At 50.6% G+C, this 27,851-nt stretch overlaps 1 protein-coding gene across 2 annotated transcripts in view; it reads left to right on the top strand.

The window, feature by feature from the left end:
- Positions 1-27,851, top strand: part of PPARGC1B (PPARG coactivator 1 beta) — a 124,197-nt gene that overhangs the window by 80,195 nt on the left and 16,151 nt on the right. The window contains exons 2-8 of one of the 2 annotated variants that reach the window (XM_003934005.4): positions 7,892-8,065; positions 14,009-14,221; positions 18,798-18,914; positions 20,724-21,843; positions 22,737-22,773; positions 23,361-23,425; positions 24,374-25,181. In XM_003934005.4, coding sequence (XP_003934054.1) covers positions 7,892-8,065; positions 14,009-14,221; positions 18,798-18,914; positions 20,724-21,843; positions 22,737-22,773; positions 23,361-23,425; positions 24,374-25,181 — 2,534 coding nt within the window. The remainder of the gene's footprint in view (positions 1-7,891; positions 8,066-14,008; positions 14,222-18,797; positions 18,915-20,723; positions 21,844-22,736; positions 22,774-23,360; positions 23,426-24,373; positions 25,182-27,851) is intronic. The other variant, XM_003934006.4, reaches the window with a different exon arrangement.

The following is a 27,851-nucleotide window of genomic DNA, read 5'->3' as shown; positions in this document are numbered from 1 at the left end:
AATCCAACCAGTTGTTGCGGTCGTAGGATAAAGCACTGTAACCTCCACCTCCTGGGTTCAAGAGATTCTCCTGCCTCAGCCTCCCGAGTAGCTGGGACTACAGGCATGCACCACTATGCCCAGCGAATTTTTGTATTTTTGGTAGAATTTAGCTATTTTTTTCTCTTTTTGTGTTTTAGTTTCACCATGTTGGCCAGGCTGGTCTCAAACTCCTGACCTTGTGATCCGCCTGCCTCGGCCTTCCAAAGTGCTGGGATTACAGGCATAAGCCACAGCACCTGGCAGGATAAAGCACTTTAATTGGCCTGGCTGTGCTTCCCTCATCTGCTTTCGGGTAAGGGAAGAGCAGCTTCCCGGAGGAAATTCAGCGGGCTTCCACCCATTAGGAAGGGAGTGAGTGAGAGGCAGGCCAAATAACAGATGAGAGAAGGAACAAAACATTTATCAAGTGAAATGGCTTTGTGGGGCTTCATGGGTGTTTCCCACACTTCCTTCCTAGAAGGTAAGTAGAGGCACAGGGTCATAGTCTGGACTAGGCCCGTTCTAATCAATTAGTAACAGCTGCTGAGGCTCCATGTTGAGAAGGCTTGGGTCTTAGCAGGATGTCAGGCTGGGATCAGTTAGTGGTATCCGCCACGGAAAGAGGGAATGGTGAGGCCAGTGCTTGCTACGCTAGCAGATCTCACCACAGGTCTGCATTCCTGACAGCAGTTTAAAAAGAATAACTTGCCTCAGGTCATCAAATATAACTTCTTGTCAGTGAAGGAGGCACCAAGCTGGCAGTTGGGCAGGACTTAGGATATCCAAGATGGCATTCACAGGAGGGAGGTGTAGCCGGGTGGGGCCCAAACTCCCCACCATCCCAGGCCAGCCTGAAGAGAGCCAGTATGGTCTGGCTGGCAGGGCAAGATCATTCCCCCAACAGAAATCACGAGCCATGTTGACACTGGGATTAGGTGGCTGGTCAAAGGTGATGGGAAAGAATTGAGTGAGCCAGCAGGTTTAGAACTGAGGATATGGGTCGGGGATGAGTTCCTGAAGCATTCACCCTCCTAGAGCCCCGGTGTTCCCGTCAGTCAAATGGGAATGCTAACCACTGGCCATCCCCTGCATCTCGGGAGGGTACTGATGAGACTACAGCTGTGAATGTCACTTGGGAACTAGAAAGTGCCATATCTGTGTCTCAGTCTGTTTCTGCTTCTGTAACAACATGCCATAAACTGGGTGACTTATAAACAACTGAACTTTATTGCTCACAGTTCTGGAGGCTGGGAAGCCAAAGATCAAGGCACCAGCAGATTTCATATCTGGTGAGGACCCATTTCCTGGTTCACAGATGGCAGCTTCTTTTATTCTCACAGGGTGCGAGGCGCAACCGAGCTTACTTGGGTCTGTTTTAGAAGGGTATGCATCCCATTTGTGACTTCATCACCTCCCAGAGGCCTCACCTCCTTACCGCCTCACCGTGGGGGTTAGGATTTCAACCTAAATTTGGGGGAATCACAAACATTCAGACCATAGCAATCTGTGACCACGACTCATGAGTGTCTGATCCATGCCATGTCCCCAGTCTCCGGTACTTTATTTTGTAAGAACCCTGGGAAGCAGGGTTGTTTTTATTATCCCCATTTTGTCCACAAAAACCAAGGTGGCAAAAAAAAAAAAAAAAAAAAAATTAATGTTTGTCCCGATCTGAAAGGATCAGTGTTAACAGCAAAGCCAGGGCCCTTTTGCCCGCCTTGTCTAGACTTCCTTCCATTTCAAGACAGTCCTTCTTTCTGTACTTTGTCTCCCCTCTGGAAAGTCATTCACACATCCATTCCTTTCTTTGTTTATGAAATGCTGAGTTCTGCCTGTTTCCCCAAAGCCTATGTGGATCTCAGAAACTTGGTAAGTACAGAATTATATCAAGTGCTTGAGCTGTGGTGTCCAGGGGGCTTATCTGGCTTTATGTTCTCTTTTCCAGAGGGGACAGTGAGGACCAGAGTGGGGAGGTGACTCAATGAAGGACGTATAATGAGTACTGATGGAACCAGAACCCAAGCTGTCACTGCAGCCACCCCTCTGCCCCACCCACTCGCGCTTCCTTCCACTCAGTAGTTCTGAGAATCTGCTCTGGCCCAGGCACTAAGCTAGGCCATTTGCTGATTATAGCCAGGAAAGTAGAGCCACCAGTTTTTCCTGAAGATGCATTCTTTCTTAAGCAGGGAATCAATTTCCAGCAAGATACATACGCTTCCAATGAAGCCACTTATGTGAGTCTAGATGAAACCCCATTAATCCACAGCCAGGGTCATTTATCTCCCTGGCTTGGGGCAGCCACAGTCCTTTCAGATAAAAGGTATGGTGTTGCTGGAGAAGGGTGCCCCAGGGCAGGGGCGTGAGCAGGCACGGTGAGGGGCCAGAGAGGCCGTGCACACGAGCCTGCCGTTCAGTGTGTTTGGTCCCAGGCCTGTCCTTGCTCAGCCACAAAGTTGCCGTATGACTTGGGCCATTCCCAACCCTTGCCCAAAGCTCCATTCCCCCATCTGCAAATGGGAATGAGTGATCTTCAGTGTTCCTTCTCACTTTCAGAAGCAGGATGATGGATGAGGGTCCTGATTTCAAAGGGAGAGAAGAGACTTGGGTTTGAATCCCAGCTTCACCTTTTTGGGACCCCGGGGTATTATGGGTTGAATGGTATCCTCCCAAAAAAGGTAGGCTGAAGTTCTAAACCCCCAGTGCCTCAGAATGTGACTTCCTTGGAGTCAGGGGCTTCACAGAGATAATCAAGTTAAAATGAGGTCATTAGGGTGGGCCCTCATCCAGTATGGTTAGTGTCCTTATCAAAAGGGGGAATTTGGGCACAGAGACCGACATGCATAGAAGGAAGAAAATACGAAAAAAGCAAGGAGAAAATGGTCATCTACGAGCTAAGGAGAAAGGCCTGGAGTACATCCTCAGAAGGATCCATTCCTGCACACACCTTAATCTCAGACTTCTGTGGTTTAAGCCACCACCTGGCTGTGGTCTTTTTTTACGGAAGGCCTAGCAACCTAATGTATTATTTATTTATGTACTATTTGTTTGTTTATTTGAGACCGAGTCTTGCTCTGCCACCCAGACTGGAGTGCAGTGGCGCGATCTCGGCTCACTGCAACCTTCGCCATCTGGGTTCAAGCGATTCTTGTACCTCAGCCTCCCGAGTAGCTGGGATTACAGGCACCCGCCATCACACCCAATTTTAGTATTTTTAGTAGAAATGGGGTTTCACCCTGCTGGCCAGGCTGGTCGCAAACTCCTGACCTCAAGTGACCTGCCTGCCTCAGCCTCCCAAAGTGCTGGGATTACAGGCATGAGCCATCGCGCCCGGCCCTAGCAACCCGATTTAAATGACCTGACATGGGGACAGTGGCACCCACCGTGCTAGGTTGATTTATGACTGATGAGAGCATGCATAGAAGGCACTTACTGTGGCCCTTGGCGTCTGGAAAGGGCTCCATAATAGCAGTGACTATTTGTGCTGCGGCCGGTCAGCTCCACTGGCAGGGCCTGTGGAAGGCTCCCGAGGCAGGACAAGAAGGCCTTAATTCAGACCTTTCAGAAAGAACTGGGCCACTTGAGGCACCCCTTCAAAAGCCTCTCTCAATATGGAGATAGCCAGAGAAATCACTGTTAATGCAGTGCTTAATGGTTTTTAGCTAGAGAGTGGTCTTAGGCCTAATTGACAAGGCCGTGAAGCTGAGGTTTCTTTGTTTTTGTGTGCCGGGTACACTTTGAGTATGTTGAGCAGCTATGGGCAATCAATAAATGCAGTCATCACAGCCATTTTACGGGCATTTTGTAAATGAGATGGTGTGGTTTCGAGGGAAGGACACTGACCAGATGACCCTGAGCAAATCCATTATCCTCCTTGGGTCTCAGTTTCCATATCTGCAAAGTGAAGGAGATGGACCAGCTAGGTTGAGAGTTCTCAAGGTAGCTCTGTGAAGTTCTAAAAGTTAAGTGTACATTTCGTGGGCATGCTTGCATCTTGGGGGGAAAAAATATCCATAGCTTTTGTCTGGTTTTTGAAGGGACCTTTGCCTCCCAAATTGTTCACCATGACTTACCTGGACAACCTCTCAAAGCGGTGGGTTCCTGGCTAGTCTGGGATTCTGGGACTCTGGTTCTAAAGCTGTTTCTAAGAAGCAAGCTCTACAGAGGTGGCTGCTCTGAGTTACTGAAGAGAGGGAGATCCGGAACATAGAACTCACCGAGACCTTATTGTTGGCGCTTTGCCGGCCTGGGAGGCCCCAGCTGCTTAGCAACCTGTGTCCTTGCTTTTGGCCCTCCCTTCTGTCCCACAGCCCCTAGATGGTGTCTGAGAGGTACCTCCTCAGCCTACTGCCTGTCCCCTCCTGGATGGCTACAACAGCTGTTAAACCATCTCCCTGCTTCTGTGCCGGTCCTACCCCATCACACTTGGAGTAAAACCCAAATCCTTTCCAATCCCCACGTGATCCAGCCTCCACCAGCCTTTCTAATGTCATCTTTTCCCATTTTCTCCATCCCCCACCCCTGCTCACCAAACTGCAGCCTCGCTGACCTCAGCGCCTGTGCCTTGGGCTCAGTCCCCACTGGGGTCTTTGCCTCTGACGATTCCTCTGCCTGCAATGCTCTTCCCACCTCTTCCACTGCCTGGCTTCTCCTTCAAGAAGTTTTTCCTGACCTTCCATCTAATTTAGATTCTGGGCTGGGCACAGTGGCTGACACCTGTAATCCCAGCACTTTATGGGACTGAGGTGGGATGAGACAAGCCTGGGCTACGTAGCGAGACCCCTGTCCCCACAAAAAGTTGAAAAAGAAAAATTAGCCGAGTATGGTGGTGCATGCCTGTAGTCTCAGCTACTCAGGAGGCTGAGGTGGGAGGATTGCTTGAGCTTGGGAAGTTGAGGCTGCAGTGAGTCATGATCAAGCCATGTTGTATTCTAGCTTGGGCAGCAGAGCAGCAGGAGCCTGTCTCTGAAAAAAAAAAAAAAAAAAAAAAAAGTTAAAAGATACATTTTGCTTCCTGTTAGCTTCCATCAGTGCACCTTGCTGGTTTTCTCCTTCATAGCACTAACTCAGTCTAGAATGAAATATTTATGTGTTTTCTTCCACCACTAAGATGTCAACTCATGGAGGAAGGAGCTGAGTCTTACATATCACAGTGCCTGGCTCACAGTAGCATTGAACGTGCCCACGAGAATGGCTAAAATAAAGTGACAGACAATACCAAGTATTGGAAAGGGCGCCGAAGAATTGAACTCCTGCGGCTGATGGGAGTGTACCAAGTGCATGCTCTCTCACTGTGGAAAACAATTTTGTGCATGTATAAACTTACATACACACTTACCATATGACTCAACAGTTTCATTCCTAGGTATTTACCCAAAAGACGTAAAGACATATGTCCAAACAAGACTTGTACGCAAGTATTGCGGACTTACAAGAAATGGCCCCAAACAGGAAACAAACCAGTTATCCACGTAGAACAGGACCATGGCTGCATCCCCACGGTCTGCTTGGGCAGGAAGGAGATAGAAATTTCCAAGAGGCAGCTGAGAGAATCCACCTGAGTTCCCAAAGCAGGGGCAGCCACTGAGTACTGGTGATTTGTAGCTGGGGGGCATGACAATTGGGCTTGTCAGGAGGAGGGTACCTGGGGGACCCAGAGATTGAGGAAGCCCCTGTATTTCTCTCATCTTCAGATTCCCAATCAGGCTTCAGAAGCATTCTGCTCTTCTCTGGAGAGTCACGATTTAGAATCACATGTTTTGTTGGTGTGATTATTTGTTTAATGTCATCCTTCCCCACTCACCATCACAGCGCCTGGCTCAGCGTGACTGGGCTGTCAATATTGAGGACTGTGGAATACATGTGGATTGGAGAAAGAATGGGCAGGTGGTGGGCAGGGTGGTGGGGCCGTGTTCCCGGAGACAGACTTGCTGGGAACCTTGCTGCCTGCCTGAGAGCAGAGAACCAACCGCTTGAGAGGACCTGGACCCGGTGCCGCCTGTGTAGGCAGGATTCTTGCAAAACACCAATTAAGACATTTGACCCAAATTTGGATAAAAGCCTTTTTCCTGTGTCAAGTTGAGCTAATAATATACATTTATTCATAATTTATGAGGCCTAGTAAGTGGGAACAATTAAGGAAAAGGTCTGGGGAAAACCTGTTTCTCTTAAGTGTCACATATGCCTCTTTTGGTTCTTCGAGACAGTTCCTGCTCCTGTCTGCCTGCCATGAAACACCACTGTTTTATTATTATTTGTTGTTGTATTATTCTTAGCTGACATTTATTGAGCAGTTACTAGGCCAAGCCATAACGACATTGCCGCTTTTAATCTTAATATATAAAGCAGATACTGCTGTTGTCCACATTTTACAGATGAAGGGATTTCGCCAAAGTCCGCAGCTGGTGAATGGGGATCTCAACTCAGTTCTGCCAGGCCCCACGGCCCACAGAACGTTACCAAGCTGTTCTGTTTCTGTGTCAGCCCCCCAATTCAGGCTATTTCTGAATCTGTAGGGCAGCTCTTCTCTTGGTAACTATTAAACTTGAGAGACCAGGGCGAGAAATTGATCGCCTTGTGATTCAGTAGCTCTGGGATTAGGCCTTAGAATTTATATTATTTCCAACATACCAGGTTTCCTGGTGATTCTGGTGCTGCCCGTCTGGGGACTATACTTTGAGAACGACTGATTCAGGCAATGCTGTTATCAGAGTCACCTGTGACTCCCTTCTTCCCCACCCACTGCTGTTAGGTGGGTTTATGACGTTCTAGATCTTTTCCTATGTGTCTGCATACATGCTGTCCTATAAAAAGACATGTGTTGCTTGGCTTTTATTTTCTTTACACATGTAGGGTTGTATTCTGCATGCTGATATTCTACAACTTTGTTTTTTATTTAATGTGTCTTGGGGCACACATAGATCTTCCTCATTCTTTTCAACGGCACTATAGTAGTTCATGATATGGGTGTGTTTTGGGGTCTCTTTCTTTCTTTCTTTTTTTTTTTTTTTTTTTTTTTTTGAGATAGTTTTCATCTGTCACCCAGGCTGGAGTGTAATGGCATGATCTCCACTCACTGCAACCTCCATCTCCTGGGCTCAAGTGATTCTCATGACTCAGTCTCCCAAATAACTGGGATTACAGGTGTGCGCCATGCTAATTTGTGTATTTTTAGAAATGACAGGATTTTGCCACGTTGGCCAGGCTGGTCTTGAACTCCTGGCCTCAAATGATCTGCCCACCTCAGCTTCCCAAAGTGTTGGGATTACAGGCATGAGCCACCATCACTGACTCATGATACGGTGTTTTATGGCTTTATTTACATATTGTCTACTGATTGGTGCTGTTCCATCATACATTACCTCATATATGTAATTTTTGACATTACATATATTCCTGTACGATCCCTGGGACCATGGTTGAGAGCTTCTCTGGAACCTAGTAGTCACACAATAGTGTCAGTCATTATTGCTGTTCTTTGTTTCATTATTAATATAGAGGAATTGTTAGCTTCAAGAAGTCCAATTATAAATGGGGACATATATGTAAAGGAATAGCTCCTCTATTTACAGGCTGTAATAAAGTTTTCAACAAAACAGTTCTGGTCAGAGGACAGAGATGAATGTGGGCAGGGCCTTGAGGGATGTGTAGGAGCGCAGAGGAGAGAGCAGCAGTGGGGTTTGTACTTTGGGGCCTAGCTTAGCTACCGGAAGATTCGACCATTGCGAGGCGTGGAGCTGACCGTTTCTTGATCATTTGGCCAAATCGGGCCGTGGCCACAGGTCCAGATTGGCTGCATCCTGAGTGAGAGAGCCCCTGCCTGGGTCCTGCCAGTCTCAGCTCTGATCCCCCTCTTTCCTTCCTGTCTCCTCAGGGTGGAGGGTCCGGGGAGGAGCAGCTCTATGCTGACTTTCCGGAACTCGACCTCTCCCAGCTGGATGCCAGCGACTTTGACTCGGCCACCTGCTTTGGGGAGCTGCAGTGGTGCCCAGAGAACTCAGAGACTGAACCCAACCAGTACAACCCCGATGACTCCGAGCTCTTCCAGGTATGCCCTCTCCAGTCTCCCCTCTGCCCACGCTGCCAGGCCTCTCTGCCCTCAAAGTCCCAGCTGTGCCCTGCTCCGCCTTCTCCTGCGCTTGCTCATGCAGAGAAGTCCCCTCACCCACCAAAGCTGTTGGGCCCCGGTTTCCTGTGCTGGATCGGCCCCTGATTTGGCGCAGCTCACATGCTTCACGTGGCCCTTGCTGTATCGACTCTGGAAAGTGAGGGTGAGATGCGCTCTCTAGGCCTGCCGGGCAGAACCAAGCCCCTTTGTGTGCCACAGGGGTCCAAGTCCTGTGTTCCCTACATTATCTTATCAAATCCTCCTCCCCACCCTGCAAGACAGGTTACAGTATTTTCCCATTTTACACTTAAGGAAAATGAGGCTTAGAAAGTTAAGTCACGTGCGTAGGGCAATTAACCTAGTCAGTAGCTGAACTGGATTCAAACCCAGTCTTCTTGCCTCCAGAGCCAGGACTTTATGACCATGATGAAACCGTAATGAGATGACCGGCATTTATTGAGCAACTGTTCTGTGGGAGGGCTGTCCCTGCTTGTGTGTATTAATTCATTTAAATTTCTTAACAACTCTCAGTTGTAAATACAATTATCTCCCTTTTTCAGTTGGAGCCTGAGGTTCTTTAGTAAGAGGCAGTGCCAAGAACCACTATGCATGTGCCTGTCCCAGCCCTGTGCGCTCTAGCACCCAGCCTCAGGGGCATGTAATGGCTGGCATTTCCTGTAAGAAGGCCTTTTACGGAATAATGTGATGTGTGGGGTTTGCTTCAGAAGCAAGCGAGCTCTGCATGGATTTGCATGTGTGGGTGGGAGTGTGCACCCTAGAGGGTAATGGATGAAATTAGATTGCCTGTGTTTAGCTGGGTAACGGACACATTCAGATTCACGATTCTTTTCTTGGAATTTTCTCCCATATAAAGATTGGGGGCAGAAGCCAGAGCTCCCCGTGTGTATCTGGCAATATAATAATAATAACAGTAGTAACATAGTGTGTGCCGAACACCAAGATGGTGTGCCGCAAGGTCCTTTCCAAGGGATTTGATCATCTTTCTAGAAAGGTTTATCGAGCCCGCTACGTGTCAGGCACTGTGTTCATCAGAGGACTTTACAGTCTGCAAACATGTGAACAAACAGTAGTCACTTGTGATAAGGCAAAAAGGAACAAGAGAAGGGACTGTGGACTTAGTGGTCGGGAAAGGCCTCTCTGAGGTAGATAAGCTATACGTTGTGTACTCCTAATAGAGTACACTTTTACAGACAAGGGAAAGGAAGCTCAGGAAGGTTGAGTAACTCATCCAGGGTCACACAGCTAGTAAGGATCCAGGCAAAGACTGTAATCTAGGAACCTATACCCCTCACCACTACACTGAACCCCTTCACCAGCCCTGTGAGGAATTAGCAGGATCAAACTGTAGTTCTGGCTCCAACCAGGGACCTCCATTTTCTTGCCTGAACAATGGGGACAATTCCTTTGCTATATTGCACCTTTCCTCTTAGGGGCCAACTTCCAGAAAATGCTTTTAGGTTGAAGAGAGCTCGTGAGTAAAAGGGGTCTGGATGCTCCCTGGAGACCATCCCCACCCCAGACTGTATAGGTCCCCCACCTACTCAGAGAATGGCCAGACCCACTGGCAAGCCTCTGACGAGGTCCTGCTAATGCTCTGAGACACAAGGAAGCTTGGTGCGGCCCCAGCCCTGCAAGGAAGACAGTTCTCACAGCTGGCCAAGCTCTCCTTCCCAGCCTCTTTCCCCTTCGTGGGCTGCACACTAGGCTAACTCTATCCATTGCTCACCGACGCACCCTCGGCGCGTGTGACTGCAGCCTGAGTGTGGGCTGTGTCTGCATTGTGCATTCTTGTATTCCCAGGTCTCTGCACAGTGCCTGGCACTTTGTCAGGGCTTAATAATCATCCACTGAATACATCCTTCAACACCCAGCTCCTTGTCACCTCCTCCTAAGGCAGTTGGTCACTCAGTCCCTCTCATGGGCTCCCACCTCGTGCACTCATGTGTGTCCTTCAGACCGCAAGGTCTTTGGGGACAAACAATGCTTTATTCATCTCTGGGGCCCTTGCACATTGTAAAGACTTAATTCATAGGAACTGATCGAACGGACCCATTCCCAAAACCTTGAGCTGGGATCTAGGAGCCATAGATTCTAGTCCTCCTTCTGGCACCGACTTGGACAGTTTCTTCATGGAACCAATGGGAATCACGGAACCTTGCTGCCGGTGCCAAGCTCTGGCACCATTGTTAGGGGAACAAACTGGGAGAGTAGAGAACAAGCTACTTTGCAAGGGTTGACACCTCCTCAGGGACAGGGACATTGCCTTCCATTTCTCTGTGTGTCCCAGAGTCCTTGGGGCTGGGACAAAACAGGCCCTTCGTAAATACTGCTAGAGTAAGGCAGGTGTTTGCTTGTTTTGCAACAGTTTGCCATGTGTCCTTGTGTCCTTGGGTGAGTAGCTCCCTTTGGTTGGGCCTCAGTTTCCCCATGTGAAGAATGAGGGAGGAACATGGACAAGTCAATCTGTTGAGGCTGCAGGAGGAGAGTCACTGGGTCTGGACCTACTCCCAGAAAAATGGAAGGGGGGAGGCCAATTTCCTGGGTTTCTTGAACCTCAATTTAAGCCCCCTTGGATAATCGAGATCTCTGAATGTTCTTTCTGCCCTGGTAGCCTACATCCTGTTCTGTGACATTTCTTCAGGCCACTCTAGGTCCTCAAAATGAAGCCTTTTCCCTCAGATTTCTTGAAGGCTCCTTTTCCTCCTGCTTGAGATCAGCTCAGGAAGACTGGGGGTGGGGCTAAGTCTATTAATATCCCTTCCTCAGCTGATTAACTCTCCATTAATTTGCACTCTGTTTCTATGCTGAGCAGGGAGAGCCGAGCTAATGGGCCTGGGGAAGAGGAGAGGGGTGGCGCAGCTCCCTGGGATGGATGGCTGGAGGAAGCAGTGGCCAGCGGGGACAGGGATGGTCGCTTCTCCCAGCCCGGCTCAGGGCCTCCAGCCCCACCTGGCTATTTCAGAGGGGTGAGATGGGGAGGGGTGGGGAAAAGGGGAAACTTCTTGCTTTTACCCAACTTGATGGGGACTTCTTGAGGTCCTTGCCATTTGTGGATTCATTTCAGCACCGTGGCTGGCACTCAGTAAGTCAGTGTTGGCTCCCTTAAGTCCTGGGTTCTAGTCCTTAGTCTTACCCCTGACTCACTATGTGACCTTGAAAAGTCTCTTTCCTGGGCCTTACTTTATTCCTCCCCTGCCACCACCCCCCCTCCCCAAAAAATAACGACAGATAGGTTTCCTTGTGAACACCAGCTGTGCTGTTGTTACCTGAAGCCCTGCATTAGGAAAAATGCTGGCATGGAAGGAACCAGCAGTCAGCAGTACAGGGGAGCAGTAGCATGTGCGCCATGGGTTTGAAATCTCTCTTCACTACGTGATTTCCTGAGAGCCCTTCCAGTGCTGATATTTGTGATAATTCACAATGTCTCTGGGCCCTTGGTACTCTCCCTGGGAAAGAGTGAGAATTTCTCAGTTCATGCAGTGCTGATGATGTCATCCCTGAATCACGTCCCTCTAGAATCTGGCCTGTGAGACACTGAACTCAGTCTCCCGCCATTGTTCGTTGTTTGGTTCATTAATTCTTGCATTCAGTAAATGTGCTGTGGTGCCTCCCATGTCCCAGGCATTGAGTTTAGGGACCTGAGCACTCTGCAGAGTGCTCTCATTACTGCTTCCAGACTTGGCCTTCTGGGAGCCCAGGGAGGGAGGCTGGCCAGGGATCATGTCTTCCCATTTCACAGGAAAAGGAGCAAGGCCTAGAGGAGGGAAATGAGTTGCCTAAGATCACTGTTTTGATGTCAGAACCCCAGGAATGGTCGTTGAGCCCCAAGTTCCAGGATCTTAACTCCCCATCAGGCTGGTTCTGAGAACACAGGGTTGGGAGTCTGGACTGAGGGTTGAAGTAGACTTGTGGGTAGAGGGTGGGGGCAGCCAATGAGCCCCCCTGCATTCTAAAGCCAGAGTCCTTGGGCCCTGATCTACCCTCTGGCCTCTGTCCCCAGGGCCTGGGTCAGGCCCAACCAAAATCTTCTTTTGACCTTTCTTTTATTCTTAGCTCTGTTCTAAAAATTACAAATGTGTTTGTTCTCTCCCTGTGTGCCCCCTTCGGACTACTCAGCTGCTGCTCCGGCTGTAAGGCCTGGAACAGATTTAGTGCAGCCAAAAGGCCGTCACGAGATGTGTATTTCAGATGAACTTCCTGAAGAAAGGATAAACAGCCTGACCTGGGATGGGAAAGAGTGCTGGAGGAAGGCCTCATGTGACAGAACGTGCCTTCTGCCACAACAGCCTGGGGACCAGGCCTTACTCAATGAGGCACTCGGTGCCCCACCTAGAAGCCACATGCTCTCCGCGCCAGGCCTCTGGGGGTGGGGGGCCTGTGGGCTGGGGGTGTGAACACCGACCCTCTTTATGGTTCATCTGTGCATGGGGCACTCTTGCTGTCCAAGTCCTGGCTCTGGACTTTATTTGCTATGTGACCCCTGACAAATTGAGCTTCCAGAAGCAGCTTCTGTGTCCTCAACTTGCAAAACGGAGATCAGAATCGTGCGGCCCTGGGCGGGTTTGCTGTGAGAGCTCCCTGAGCCTGTCAGAGCCTTTCTACCCCTCTCTTCAGCCAAGCGCTGTGCACCTGGCCTTTGATTGGGGTTTCCCTCTTCCTGGGTCTCCCCTCCTAATGTTTTACCTGGCTGGTATCTTTCAAGACTACCTTTAAGTATCAGCTGCTCAGAGAAGGCATCTGGGCCCACCCTCAATAGCCTGCAAGTCCTCACCACATTCTTTTCCTCTGTCATGGCTTCCTTTTATTTTCTTCCTAGCCTTTCTCACGCTCCGAAATGATCTTGTTTGTTTGTTAGTTTCGCCCCCGTCCTCCACTCTAGGGTAAGCTCCATGGGGGCGGGGCATGTCAGAATCCATGTGCTGTTTATCACCAGCGTCCAGCATGAAGCCAGGCACAGCATAGCCACGGGGCAGGGGAAGGAAGGGAGCAAAGAGTGCAGGGGGCAATTACTGCCACCACCACCATCATTGTCATCGTCATGGCAGGAATCACGTAGCAGTAGCAGTACTAGCAGTGGTAGTGGTGGTGTCACGGTCATCACAGTAGCGAGTGATTATTTGGTGCCAGGCACCATTTTCTAAGCATCTTACCTGTGTTAACTCCTCTAGTCCTCAGCAGTAACCTTAGGAAATGTGTGCTGTGTGTCATCCCACTTGATAGATGAGAAACTAACGTGCCTAAGGACCCACAGTTGGTAAGTGTGGCATCTGTGGTCCAGCCCCAGCTCCAGAGCCCGAGTGTCTAATCACCATACTTGCTACCTCCCTATGAGTGAATGAGAAGAGTAAGCTCTGGGAATCCACAGAGAAGTGATAGCTGCCTCATCACTGCTGTGGTTATTATTGTCATGGTTGAACCCTGGAGCTTCCGGCCTTCACACTTCCTGGACCCCAGGGTCCGAGGGGCTGCAATGGGTTGCTCCTACCAGTGTGGGAGGCCAGCCTCTGTCCTTGATGGGGGAGGCAGGCATCACTCAGGTGGACAGTCCTATGCCCAGGTCACACACTGATAAGCAGCAGAGCCAAGACTGGAACTCCCAGGCAGGGCTCTTTCCATGATCACCTGCTGCCTGCTCATAAAATTCTGGGATTCTTAGAGTCAATAATACATTTATTGGGCATCTGCTATGCCAGGAATACTGAGCAGCTCTGCTGGGGGAGGGCAGAGGGAGGGTATGGCAGAAGGGTGATGGTGGCCTAGCCGGCTGGGCAGAACTGGTATCCACCGTGGAGACTGAGTCCAAGGTGGTGACTGACCATCTCCCCATCTGCTTTTCTGGTCCTTCCACCCTCCTCATTCCAGATTGACAGTGAGAACGAGGCCCTCCTGGCAGAGCTCACCAAGACCCTGGATGACATCCCTGAAGATGACGTGGGTCTGGCTGCCTTCTCAGCCCTGGATGGTGGAGACACTCTATCATGCACCTCAGCTTCACCTGTCCCATCGTCTGCGCCCCCTAGCCCTGCCCCGGAGAAGCCCATGGCCCCAACCCCTGAGGTGGACGAGCTCTCACTGGTGAGAACCTATTTCTAGCAGAAGTGATGGTTGCAGCCTGGGATTAGGTGTCTGGTTGTCAGGGCATGGGGTGTGGAGCAATCCGCTCCAGCCCTGCAGGGGACCCCAGGCATCACCGGCAGTATGGATCACAGCAGAGAGCCTGGGCTGAAGGTGGGCGGCCCTCTGGGCTTAACCTTTCCCACCTAGATAGAGGAACTAACGACAGAGGCTTCACCTGCATTCTGTACGCTTTTTGGTATTTTAGGGATTGACCTAGTTATGTGTTAAATCCTTGAAATTATATGCAAAACATTTTCCTGAAGATTGCACACATGATAAAAATCCAGATAGTAAAAGTGGACAGTTAAAAGCAAAACTTCCTTAGCCTTCTCTCTGTTGCTTTTTCCTGTCCCAGAGGTAACTGTGGTTACTGATATGTGACTTTCCTCTTCTACCTTTTAAAAGGTTATCCTACAAAAGGGTGTCTAAATTAGACATGGCTCTGCACCTTGCATTCATGGTTAACTGTGTGTCTTAGAAGCTCTTCCAGATGAGCGTGTAGAGCTCTGTTTCATTCTTTTTGTTGGCAGTGTGATGTTCCTTGGTAGGGATGGAGTGGTTCCCCCGTTAAGAATTTATGTTGTTTCACCTCCTTCCTTGTTACAAGCAGTGTCACAGTAACTGTTCTTATACAGGCCTTTATGACATGGAAGTGAACAAATTCGCAGAAATGAAATTCCTGGATCTGTGGATCTGTGATTTTCCAGTTTAAGCAGATAACTTCCAGATTGCCCTCCAAAGAGGTTGGACTGGTTTTCACTTCCACCAGCAGAAGTTAAATGCTGTTCAAGTGTGTGTGGAATGTGGAAATGTGCACATGGAATAGCAGCTTTCTAGGGAGAAGATCTCAGCTTTTATCAGATTTTCAAGGGAGTCTGCAACTCAGAAGTTACTGGAAGCAGTTGCTCTCAATCCAGGCTGAGAGTACCCAAAGCCGAGCTGTCCTGGAGTGAGAAGTCCAGCTTTGCTCAGCTGGTCTTGGGCTCCTCTTTTCGGTGCTGTGGCTCCTGGAAACTGGTAGGACTCAGCTAGAAACTCAAAACCCAGGGTGGGTGTGGTGGCTCACACCTGTAATCGCAGCACTTTTCAAGGTGGAGGTGGGTGGATCACGAGGTCAGGAGTTCGAGCCAACCTGGCCAATATGTTGAAATGCTGTCTCTACTAAAGATACAAAAAAAAAAAAAAAAAATTAGCCGGGCATGGTGGCAGGTGCCGGTAATACTCGGGAGGCTGAGGCAAGAGAATCGCTTGAACCCGGGAGGTGGAGGTTGCAGTGAGCCGAGATCGCACCACTGCACTCTAGCCGGGCGACAGAGCAAGACTCTGTCTCAGAAAAATTAAAAAAAAAAATAGAAAAGAAAATCAGAGCCTGTTGGAGCTGGAAGGGCTCTAAGGTCATGGGGAGTTTGAGCTAAAAAGGCTCTTGGTGACCTTCAAGCCCAACTTTGAGAAAACTGTGGCCCAGAGTGGGTAGGGTATCTCCACTGGTCACACAGCAAGTCAGTGTGCCAGCAGAGACTAGAACTCAGGTATTCACTCCTAGTCCAGGACACATTCACTTCCCTCCCACTGCATCAAGTTCCCCAAAGCAGCGTGAAGCACCCACCATGCCAGGCACAGAATATGTCCAGTCCCACATTATAGCTCCTGCTGAGAGGGGGTCCTGCTTCCTTTCAGACTAGAATCAAAGCGCCTAGGGTCGAATCCCAGTCTTGCCATATAGTACTTGTATGTCTGTTAGGTACACGTGCTGAACCTCTCTAAGACTCAGCTGCCTAATCTATAAAGTGGGGTTAATCATAGTGCCTATGTCAAAGGCTGTTAAGAGGAATACAGCAGATGATACACATAAAGCACTTAGAACAGTGCCTGGCACATAGAGTTGCTCAGTAAATGTGGACTAAGTAATACTTCTGGTACAGCCATTAGTAGTAACAAGCATTGGAGTGCTATTTCTGCACAGGGCCTTTGGAGAGGGACCCAACCTTAAAGAGGCAAAGCGCGACCCCTGCTGGTCAAAGGTTGTTTCCCTCCCATGCCTTAGATTACCTTCATTCCCCACATTCTTACTGAGTGCCTCTTTTTCAGGCATTGTGCAAGGCATCCAGGAGACAGACTCTGCATATCGACGAGACCTAGAAAGGCCCTGAGGGGCCGGGCACAGTGGCTCATACCTGTATTCCCAACACTTTGGGAGGCTGAGTGGGAGGATCCCTTGAAGCCAGGAATTTGAGACCAGCCTGGGAAACATAGCAAGATCCATCTCTACAAAAATTGTTTTAAAATTAGCACGGTATGGTGAGGCATGTCTGTAGTTCCAGCTACTCTGGAGGCTGCGGTAGGAGGATTGCCTAAACTCAGGAGTGTGAGGCTGCAGTGAGCTAGGATCATGACACTGTATTTAAGCCTGGGTGACAGAGCAAGACCCCATCTCTTAAAAAAAAAACGGGAGGCTGACATAGGAGCATCACTTGATCCCGGGAGGCAGAGGTTGCAGTGAGCCGAGATTGCACCATTGCACTCCAGCCTGGGAAACAAGAGAGAAACTCCATCTCAAAACAAAACAAGGTCCTGAGGGCCGGATGTAGTGGCTCATGCCTGTAATCCCAGCACTTTGGGAGGCTGAAGTGGGTGGATCACCAGGTCAGGAGTTCAAGACCAGCCTGTCCAAGATAATGAAACCCCATCTCTACTAAAAATACTAAAATTAGCTGAGCACAGTGGTGGGCACCTGTAATCCCAGCTACTCGGGAGGCTGAGGCAGGAGAATCACTTGAACCCTGGAGGTGGAAGTTGCAGTGAGCCGAGATCGTGCCACTGCACACTAGCCTGTGTGACAGAGCAAGGCTCCATTAAAAAAAAAAAAAAAAAAGCCCTGAGAAGTCATCTGGACCCCAGGTTGGGCCATGGATCCCAGAGAGTCTACCAACGGACTTAAAAGGACCTGTGGACCTCTGCATGTCTCTTGATTTTCTGAGGTCAGCAACTTCTGTCATCTTAGAGGAAAAAAAAGGTTTCAATCCAGTCATGTGGTCTACCTGCCCCCGCTCATTATACCAATGGAGGAATCAAGGCAGTCACAGTGCTGGGCTAGAATGAGGTCTCTTTTCTCCAGTCCTAGGATCCTTTCCTATTGAAAAAGTCAGAAACATGTCAGTACTTGTTTGGAGTGTAGGTGGAGCGGCCAGGATCCTGTGGCTCCTCAAGAGTGTGGAGTGGCCTTTTCTCTGGCTCCTGGGCCTCTGACATTCCTTGCTGGAGTGACTTCAGGTGGCACGTTCCCCAAGGAAACTCTACGTGCTGTACTAAAATCTCATGATACTTCTCAGTTTGTTCTCAAGCTTGGCTAGGATCTCCAGTGGAAAATCCAGACGTATTCAACTTCCTGCTCTCTAAGCTCAGATACACTGTGTACCTGCCCTCAGGGTGCAGAAGCAGAAGAGCTTTTACAATTTGTATTTAAAAAAATTCCTTGGAAAAAGAAAAAGTCAAACAAGCTTAAGTGTAGACTTCCACTTGTGTAAAAACAGTAGGGGAGCGCCGGGTGCGGTGGCTCACGCCTGCAATCCCAGCACTTTGGGAGGCTGAGGCAGGCAGATCACTTGAGGTCCGGAGTTTGAGACCAGCCTGAACAACATGGCGAAACCCCGTCTCTACTAAAAATACAAAAATTAGTCGAGTGTGGTGGTGCACTCCTATAATCCCAGCCACTCGGGAGGCTGAAGCAGGAAAATTGCTTGAACCTGGGAGGTGGAGGTTGCAGTGAGCCAAGATCGTGCCACTGAACTCCAGTCTGGGTGACAGAGACTGTATCTCAAAACAAAACTAAACAAAACAGGGTGGGTTGGAGGTAACAGCTACATATATATTCTTGTATAATCAAAGCCCACCCCATGATGGATTCACCGGAAAGCAGTTAGTGGAGTTGCCTCTAGGAGGGAGAAAGAGACTTTGAGCAAGAGAGAGACTTGCTTTTAATTGTCTGCCCTTTAGTATTTGTGATGTGTCTTTTTTTTTTTGACCATTTACAAGTATTACCTTGTTTAATTTAAGAAACCAATTTTTAGAGGTAATATGAATAAACAAAAAGAACAAAAAGGAAGCCAGCTAGAATCCACACAAGAGAATCATTTTGGTACCCAACCTTCCAGAGTATGTGTGTGTGTGTGTGTGTGTGTGCGTGTGCATGCAGAACGTCCCAATGAAACTGTATAATAATATTTCACCAGTAAAATGGACAGACATTACCCAAGACCTGCTTGAGATTTTCAAAGTCATAGCTATTCTCTGAGGTCATTAACTCTGAAAAGGATTTGTATGTTATTGGGATGCTTATGTGTGTTCGGGATTGTTAGACAATCTGCCGTCTGCACCTAGTATCTTGGGACCATCATCCCAGGTCATGGAATGCCCACCCTGTGTTCTCCCTGTGGCCCTGTGATGCCCAAGGTCAGTCCTGAGGGGCTGGCCATGCAGTCCATGTCCTCTGGCTGTGGCTCAGCCCCGGCTCCTGTCCTCTCTGCTTTTCCCTCAGCTGCAGAAGCTCCTCCTGGCCACATCCTACCCAACATCAAGCTCTGATACCCAGAAGGAAGGGACCGCCTGGCGCCAGGCAGGCCTCAGATCTAAAAGTCAACGGCCTTGTGTCAAGGTATTTCTTCACATGCCCCCAAACCTGCCCCAGGTGCCTGCTGGGGCCGCAGCCTCCAGCTCTGGTGGAGGATAGCAAGTTCAGTCAACTACCACTATCTCTTCCCACCCATACCACAGCCCTTGTAGCTGGTGTCCTGGGCACTGCTTCTGGAGATCCAGCCCAGTCTGGGGTTCTAGAAGGAGCCCTGGACTTTCTCACACTTCAGTGTTACAGACACCGGTAGGTGTTAACGCACGTCAGAGCCAGAATGAGGAAAGTGTGGCCCGCCTCCGGAGGATTGTGTTCTAATGGTGTGACAGACCAAAACACAAGACAGCCTGGCTGCAGAGGCCACAGTAAATAGTTTGGATTTTTTTTCCCCTCAGGGAGCCATTGGAGAGTTTAAAGCTCTGTCATGGACATCCAGGGTCAAAGAACACCCCTTTTCCTCTTTATGCCTCCTCTTCCAAGTCTTACAAGGAGAGGTGTAATGGGTGGTTTCCGAGGGGTCCTGTTCCCCAAAGGCTACACACAACCCTTCCTCTCCTGGGTCCTGTACCCTCCTCCTGGGGACTGTTGCATACAATCCTACATCCTCAGAGGCAGAATCAGCTTCCTTTCAGATAGCAGCTCAATGTAGGGGCCTCTCCCTTGCCAGGGCTCCTCTGGGGGATGAGTCCCTATGCTCCCTCCCTATTTGCCCTGGCTGACCCTCCCGAAACAAAGGTCCACCCTCTTGTGCCTCACTCTGTTGAGGGGGCAGCAGCCAAGCCCCACTGTGAGCCAGTCCTTTGCCCTCTGGGAGCCTAGGAAGCTCCACAGAGAGGTAAGACACATTCTACAGCCATTGCTAGAAAGTCCCAGCAAAACGATGAGTCCCACTGGCAGGAAAGCCCCAAGTGTGACGAATAAGACCGGAGAGAGATTGGCTGGTGTGACTGCAGAGGACCTCATATACCCAGCCCGGGAGCCTCTCCTTTATCCTGTGGGCACTAGGAGCTACTGACTTTTTGTTTTTTTAAACTTCATTGAGGTGCAATTTACATACATAAAAGCCACCTATTGTAAAATACAATTCTATGATTTTTAGTAAACTTAACAGCCATGCAGTTTTGACCATCATCCAGGTTTAGAACATATCCATCATTCAGGCCAGGCATGGTAGCTTGTGCCTGTAATCCCAGCACTTTGGGAGGCTGAGGCAAGTGGATCACTTGAGCTCAGGAGTTCCAGACTGGCCTGGCCAACATGGTGAAACCCTGTCTCTCCTAAAAAATGCAGACAATTACCCAGGTGTAGTGGCGCATGCCTGCAATCCCAAGGAGAATCACTTGAACCTGGGAAGTGGATGTTGCAGTGAGCCAACATCGCGCCATTGCACTCCAGCCTAGGCGACAAAGTGAGATTCCGTCTCAAAACAAAAACAAAAACAAAAAACCCCATCATCCCAGAAGAATTCCCCAGTGCTCACTTGCAGCGAGTCCTTCCTGCAGCCCCAGGCTACCGTGAATCTACTGCCTGGCTTTTGGTTGAAGGGTATGGGGCCATGGGGTGGAATGGTCAGAGTGGGGCTTTGTCAGTGAATCTGGAAGGGTCCACAGGGGTGAAATGCCATGCCTGAGAGAACTGTTAGGAAGCTGGTCATTCCTCATCCACTGAGTGTGGCCAGGTACCCAGCTCTGTGTGGGAGGCTAGGGACGGAATGAAGGCGACTTGGCTGTTCCCGTGATCCAGGTGAGACACAATGGGCTGGCCAGTGGCCATGTGGATGAGGCACGCAGGAGTGTTTGGGCCTCCTTCCTCATTCTGGCCTCTCTCCCTCTCTAGGCGGACAGCACCCAAGACAAGAAGGCTCCGCTGACGCAGGCTCAGAGCCGGAGTTGCACAGAACTGCATAAGCACCTCACCTCGGCACGGGCCTGCCTGCAGGATAGAGGTCTGCAGCCGCCACGCCTCCAGAGTCCCCGGCTCCCTGCCAAGGAGGATGAGGAGCCGGGTGAGGACTGCCCGAGCCCCCAGCCAGCTCCAGCCTCTCCCCGGGACTCCCTAGCACCGGGCGGGGTAGACCTCGGTGCCCAGTTTTCCCAGGAAGACATGCAGGCGATGGTGCAACTCATTCGCTACATGCACACCTACTGCCTCCCCCAAAGGAAGCTGCCCCCACAGGCCCCTGAGCCAGCCCCCAAGCCCTGCAGCAACCCCTCCCAGCAGGTCAGATCCCGGCCCCGGCACCCCTCCAAAGCCTCCTGGGCTGAGTTCTCCATTTTGAGGGAACTTCTGGCTCAAGACGTGCTCTGTGATGTCAGCAAACCCTACCGCCTGGCCACGCCTGTCTATGCCTCCCTCACACCTCGGTCAAGGCCCAGGCCCCCCAAAGACAGCCAGGCCTCCCCGGGTCACCCATCCTCAGTGGAGGAGGTGAAGATCGCAGCTTCACCCAAGAGCACTGGGCCCAGACCAAGCCTGCGCCCACTGCGGCTGGAGGTGAAAGGGGAGGTCCGCCGGCCTGGCAGGCTGCAGCAGGAGGAGGAAGATGAGGAAGAAGAGGAGGAGGAAGAGGAAGAAGAAAAAGAGGAGGAGGAGGAGGAGGAGTGGGGCAGGAAAAGGCCAGGCCGAGGTCTGCCATGGACGAAGCTGGGGAGGAAGCCAGAGAGCTCCGTGTGCCCCGTGCGGCGTTCTCGGAGACTGAACCCTGAGTTGGGCCCCTGGCTGACATTTGCTGATGAGCCACTGGCCCCCCCGGAGCCCCAAGGTGCTCTGCCTTCGCTGCGCCTGGCTCCCAAGGCTTATGACATAGAGCGGGAGCTGGGCAGCCCCACGGATGAGGACAGTGGCCAAGACCAGCAGCTCCTACGGGGACCCCAGATCCCTGCCCTGGAGAGCCCCTGTGAGAGTGGGTGTGGGGACACGGATGAGGACCCCAGCTGCCCGCCGCTCCCTCCCAGAGGTAGTCAGAGTTGGTGGTCTGCCAGGAGGGGGCAGGGATGGGGTGCAGCATGCCCCTTCTGCACTGGGAGCCAGGAGCCCTGTGTTCAAGTCCTCGTCCCCCAACAAAGTGTTCTGTGGGGTTGGACAAGTCCCTTCCCCTCTCTGGCTTTCAACTTTTCTTTGGGCTAGTTGGAGCGGATCCTCAGAAGAACACCCATGCATCTCTGAGTTTTCCATCATGCATGGGCCAGGTGCCACTTAATGAATTAAGCAGGCAGTCCAAAGTAAACAGAAAAGGAAGATAATTACAAATTGCAATAGGTACCATAAAGAAGACTCACTGGGGATAATGTGACAGAAGCATGAGTCTATAAATCCAGCTCCACAATGCAGCTAGAGTCTTAAACACTGCTAATAGCAGTAATGATAACAGTAACAGTTATCCATTGCATACTTACCGCGCTGGCACTGGTCTCAGATTAACACAGATTGTCCCTATTGAGTCCTCACAAGAAGCCTCTCTGGTAGGTACTGTCATTGTCTCCATGTTTTGATGCAGAAACTCAGGCACAGAGCTACTCAGTGATAAGCCCTATGCAGGCGGTCTGTCCGGAGCCCACAGCTGTGGACCGGGAGTCAGAGTTCTTCCTCACTGTGCTACATGTACCAGAAGGGGTCACCCTTGCGCCCGTTTGTACTTTCTGCAAAATCAAGTAGATCCCCCAGCTGAGACCTGGAATGGAAGGTGGATTTGCGTTGTTCTGCCCTTCCCTGAAAGTGCAGGTGTTTGGTCACCTGCCCAAAGGGCAGCTGTGCTTGGCACCAGTGGAGGCCTGGGGTCTCCTCCCGAGGGGAAGCATCTGCTGCTGATGCCACGTTGGGAAATCTTATTTCTCTTTGTCTTCTTTTCAGACTCTCCCAGGTGCCTCATGCTGGCCTTGTCACAAAGGTAGATTTTTAGAAACTATTGGTGTATTATTCCATGAGATTTTGTCTTGTTGGGTGTGTGTGTGTTGGGGGTGGGGGTGGGGATTCATCAGCCCCCATGCCTGGCCCTGGCCCCACACCCCCTGCCCTGATTGTCATCTGGGACCCTCAGGAGCTGGGCTCCTTTAGAAGGGAGTTGGTTTTTAGAAACTGACTTTTACGGGCCAGAGGAAAGGACTCAGGCCATTTCACAACCTGTCCTCTTGAGGACCCTGAAAAGGATTCTTTTCTGACAGGGCCCTGTGGCTCTCAATAAGTCCCTTCCTCCTCCTGGGCCTCAGTCGCTCCCTCTGTAATATAAGGAGGCTGACGACACTTGTCCTCTGTTCCCCTTCAGAGAGCCTTGCCCGTGTCTCCTAAAAGAGCTCCTCTCACAGCTGGGATGGGGGTTCCCCCAGCAAATGCACCTCAGGCTCCATTTCCATGGGCAGGGGAACCAGGGCCCGTCACGGCACTCTCTGTGACTCTCTGTGACCCTTTTGCGCGCAGGGAGGTGGATACCTGCCGCTGACTTGCTGCTTTCCTTTCTGTCCTCCCTGCCTCCACCAGCGACCCTCCTTTTGGCAAGAAGAGCTTTGAGCAGACCTTGACGGTGGAGCTGTGTGGCACAGCAGGTGAGCCAGGGGCCTTCCACCGGCAGGTGCTTTCAGGAAAACACCCGTGCATCTCTGAGTTTTTTTGTCATTCATGGCAAGGTGCCTCGTAATGAACAATGCACAAGAGGTCTGCCTCTGCGGGGCTTATGTTCCAGGCAGTCAAACGGCAAACAGAAAAGGAAGATCGTTACAAATTGCAGTAGGTACCGTAAAGGAGACTTACTGGGGATGAAGCAGGATTACAGGCGTGAGCCGCTGCGCCCAGCCCAGGTGGGCAGTTGTATCTGCGGTGCCTGCCCCCTGTCCGTCATGGGAAACGCCAGAGGCAGATGAGAGCCTTAGACGGGAGGGTTTATTGAATGGTTGGATGTAGATCAGGAAGAGATATCCTGGATGACTTGGAGGCTCCAGCTGCCACTAGTAGGTCACAGACGGAATGGCAAATGGATTTCATCACATGCTAACTCCAAAGAATCCAAGGCTTCCCAGGCCACCTCCAGGCTCAGCCAGCAGTGTAATGATCAGTTTGTGATGCCTGCCATCCACTGGGGTGGGGGAGTAAGGGCACATGGCCATTTTTTTGCCATCCCAAACTAGGGTCTTTTTTTTTTTGAGACATAATCTCGCTCTGTTGCCCAGGCTGGAGTGCAGTGGCACGATCTTGGCTCAGGGCAACCTCCTCCTCCTGGGTTCAAGCAATCCTCATGTCTCAGCCTTCCAACTAGCTGGGATTATAAGCATGCACCAAACACCCCTAATTTTTTGGAATTTTAGTAGAGATGGGAGTTTGCCATGTTGGCCAGGCTCATCCTGAGCTCCTGACCTCAAGTGATTCACCCACTTCGACCTCCCAAAATGCTGGGATCGTAGGTGTGAGCCACCATGCTTGGCCCTAAACTTAGGATTTTAGTGTCCCTCCGAGAAGCCATCCGTCTTCATCTTACCTTTCTCCTCTTGCTCGGGCAGGACTCACCCCACCCACTACACCACCATACAAGCCCACAGAGGAGGACCCCTTCAAGCCGGACATCAAGCACAGCCTGGGCAAAGAAATGGCTCTCAACCTCCCCTCCCCTGAGGCCCTCTCACTCAAGGCCACCCCAGGGGCTGCCCACAAGCTGCCAAAGAAGCACCCGGAGCGGAGTGAGCTCCTGTCCCACCTTCGGCACGCCCCAGCCCAGCCAGCCTCGCAGGCTGGCCAGAAGCGTTCCTTCTCCTGTTCCTTTGGAGACCATGACTACTGCCAGGTGCTCCGACCAGAGGGCATCCTGCAGAGGAAGGTGCTGAGGTCGTGGGAGCCGTCTGGGGTTCACCTTGAGGACTGGCCGCAGCAGGGTACCCCTCAGGCTGAGGCACAGGCCCCTGGCAGGGAGGAAGACAGAAGCTGTGATGCTGGCACCCCATCCAAGGACAGCACGCTGCTCAGAGACCACGAGATCCGTGCCAGCCTCACCAAACACTTTGGGTTGCTGGAGACCGCCCTGGAGGAGGAAGACCTCGCCTCCTGCAAGAGCCCTGAGTATGACACTGTCTTTGAAGACAGCAGCAGTAGCAGTGGTGAGAGCAGCTTCCTCCCAGAGGAGGAAGATGAAGATAGGGAGGAGGAGGAGGACAATGAACAAGAGGACTCAGGAGTCAGCCCGACTTGCTCTGACCACTGCCCCTACCAGAGCCCACCAAGCAAGGCCGGCTGGCAGCTCTGTTCCCGCAGCCGCTCAAGCTCTGGCTCCTCATCCTGCCACTCCTGGTCACCAGCCACTCGAAAGAACGTCAGGTATGAACAGGGGCCACAGGAGAGGCAGTGGGCAGTGGAGGACCCCAGTTCCTTGGAACCAGGGGAGGGAGGAACCCCAGGAGGGAGACCCCCAGGAAACTTGCTCTGAAACTGAGACTGCATCTCCCTGCATGGCCCATATCCTGGTCAAGGGCCTTGAAGGTGGTCTTCTGGGGCAGCTGTGAGTGAATCCTGGAGGCAGGCAAAGCCTGATCTGTGAAATCGGGAATGTACCAAATCTCCTGGCCTCCAGAAAGAAAGAAAACCCACTTCCTGGCTATTTGTGGGCTTATGTCTAAAGGAACTTGTCCCTTATCCATCTGTGTTTTCTGCTTTTACATTTATAAAATGGATACGTTTTTGTGCAAACATATACATGCCCCAACAGTTTGAATTCTAGGGATATTTACATCTAAAAGAAATATTAGTATAATTCTAATCTGTGCTCTGAAAAATACCTGGATATAAAGCGTTGATAAGGTTTCCGGGTCCTGCTGAGTTTTGCTGTGGCTTTCAGCCGTTGGCTGCCCCTCGAAGGACTGTGACTTCAGTGTAGGGATGATGAGTCAGGAGCCCACTTGCTCGTATCATCCTCGCTCGCTGAACGAGACTGGAGAAGGAGCCAGTCCGAAAGTCAGCTGGGGAGCTGGGCAGAAAGAATGGAGGTTTGGCAGATTCCGGGAGTACTGGTTGCTTCTGTCTGATCACAGTGGGTCCTGATGATCCCTGGGGAAGGCCTGAGGTGTGTCGGTGTCATCCCCAGCCCTGTGCTGAGGTGAAGCCGAGTGGCCACTAGATGCTGCTCTTGGGCTAGAACCCAGCTGCCAAATCCGCTGTGGATTCGTCAGGCCTTCACTGGCTGACCCACCCCCAGGTATCTGATCTGTAGGTCTGGGGTGGGGCGGGGGCAGGGATTGACGTTTCTAACAAGTTTCTAGGTGATGATGATAACATTGCTAGAGAATCGTACGCTGAGAGTAGAATTCAGGTCTTGTCAAGATACCTCTGCTTCCCTTCTAAAGGGACTAGCAAAAATATTTTTTTGTTAAATAAAAATTAACGAATTCAGCTTTATATTTACACATCTACAACAAGGGTTCTTAACTGTTTGAAAACATGATTAAAGCAAAGGCTTATCTTCCCATTAAAATGTGCATACACATCTAACTGGGCATTCAATTTTAGGGGGTTTACGGGGGCTCCCCGCAAACTAATGTTAAGAAGCCCTCAATTTTTTGTTGCTCAAAGTGAGGTCCGCAGCAATTTCTCCAACAAGCCCTTACTTACTGTGGAAGCCGGGATCCCTCAGTCACATTGTGTTCTGCCGACCTTGCTGAGCCTCTCTTTCTGGCTGTCTTCTTTCCCCAGCGGTAGCTTCTGCCCTGCAGTGGTCTAGCGTCAAAGGTTCGGCTTCAGCCTTGCTTTGCCGTGAGCTGAAGCACTCAATCTCCATTTAGGAAGTTTCCCAGCTTCGCTTTGTGTTGAAACACATCCCCCAAAGCCAGAGAGCTTCCCTGCCCTCCTCTCCTGCCCAGCTCAGAGGTGTTTGGGCTGGGCCTGCATTCATAGAATTGCCTGGGAAGAATTGAGAACTTCTCTAGAAACCACCCCCATTTCTCTTCTTGCTTTTGGGCCAGGTTCAGGGCTGGCTTTTCCTGCCCACTCAGAAACTTACTTGGGAACTGGCTCCTGCTCAGCTACCTAGCTGAGCTCAGTATCTGGTAAACCTGGTGAGCTGCGAATCAGCCTTCTCCAGACCTGTGCCAAACACCCAGCAACAGAAAGCACTTTAAGCTGGGTTAGTGACACAAATCCTAAACACTGTAATATCTTCCAGGCACTCTCAGCTCTTCAGGTGGGGAAAGTCTACCAATTCTGTTGCAAAAGGGATGATCATACTCTAATTAGGTCACCCTTTAAAGTTGCAGGTCATTTCCCTTTCCATGATCCTGGTTGAGCTTCACTGGTGCACCCGGAGGGTGTATCTGCTGCTTATCCCTATTTTATAGAGGAGGAAGCTGAAGCTCCAAGAGGTTACATAAAAAAATAGAGCAAATATTTACAGAGCAGTTCCTGGGCTAAGCATTGGCATGCATTTTTAAATTTAATCCTCACAGATGACCGAGGAATAGACACAATTGGTTATCCCTATTCATAGACGAAGAACTGAAGCTGAGAGGGCTTCTGTAACTGCTTCAGGGTCACCCAACAGGGAGGCGGTGGGGCCAAGATTCAGACTCAAGCCATCTGAGTCACAAGCCTGTGTTCTTGTCGTCTGTGCTGTATTTCTCAGTGACTCAGACTGGAGGAGTGAGGGCGGCGTGCAGGCAGGCAAAAAAGGCTGCAGGCGGGCGGCACCTGGGAGCCTGCTTGGCCATGGGACTCATGAGCCTGATAGCCAGCCCGGAAGCGTGGAGCTGCGATGGGCAGGGGCTGATGCTTGGCTGAGGCAGGAACCCATAGAGAGCAGAGGTTCTGGAACCAGAAGGGCCTGTTTCTAACTTCTCTGCTTTCTGGCTTTAAGCAAATCCCATCTCAAACCTGAGTCTCAGATTTTTCACCTGGAAAAGGGAGAAACATAAAACCTCATTGAGTTTTTTAAAAAATCAGAACAAATAAGATGATACAGCAAAAGTTTTTGTTGTTGTTGTTGTTGTTGTTTTGTTTTTG

The sequence above is a fragment of the Saimiri boliviensis genome, chromosome 1 (assembly GCF_048565385.1).
Source record: "Saimiri boliviensis isolate mSaiBol1 chromosome 1, mSaiBol1.pri, whole genome shotgun sequence".
Taxonomy (NCBI): domain Eukaryota; kingdom Metazoa; phylum Chordata; class Mammalia; order Primates; family Cebidae; genus Saimiri; species Saimiri boliviensis.
The sequence above is the reverse complement of the archived record's forward strand: the minus strand, read 5'-3'. Positions and strand labels throughout refer to the sequence as shown.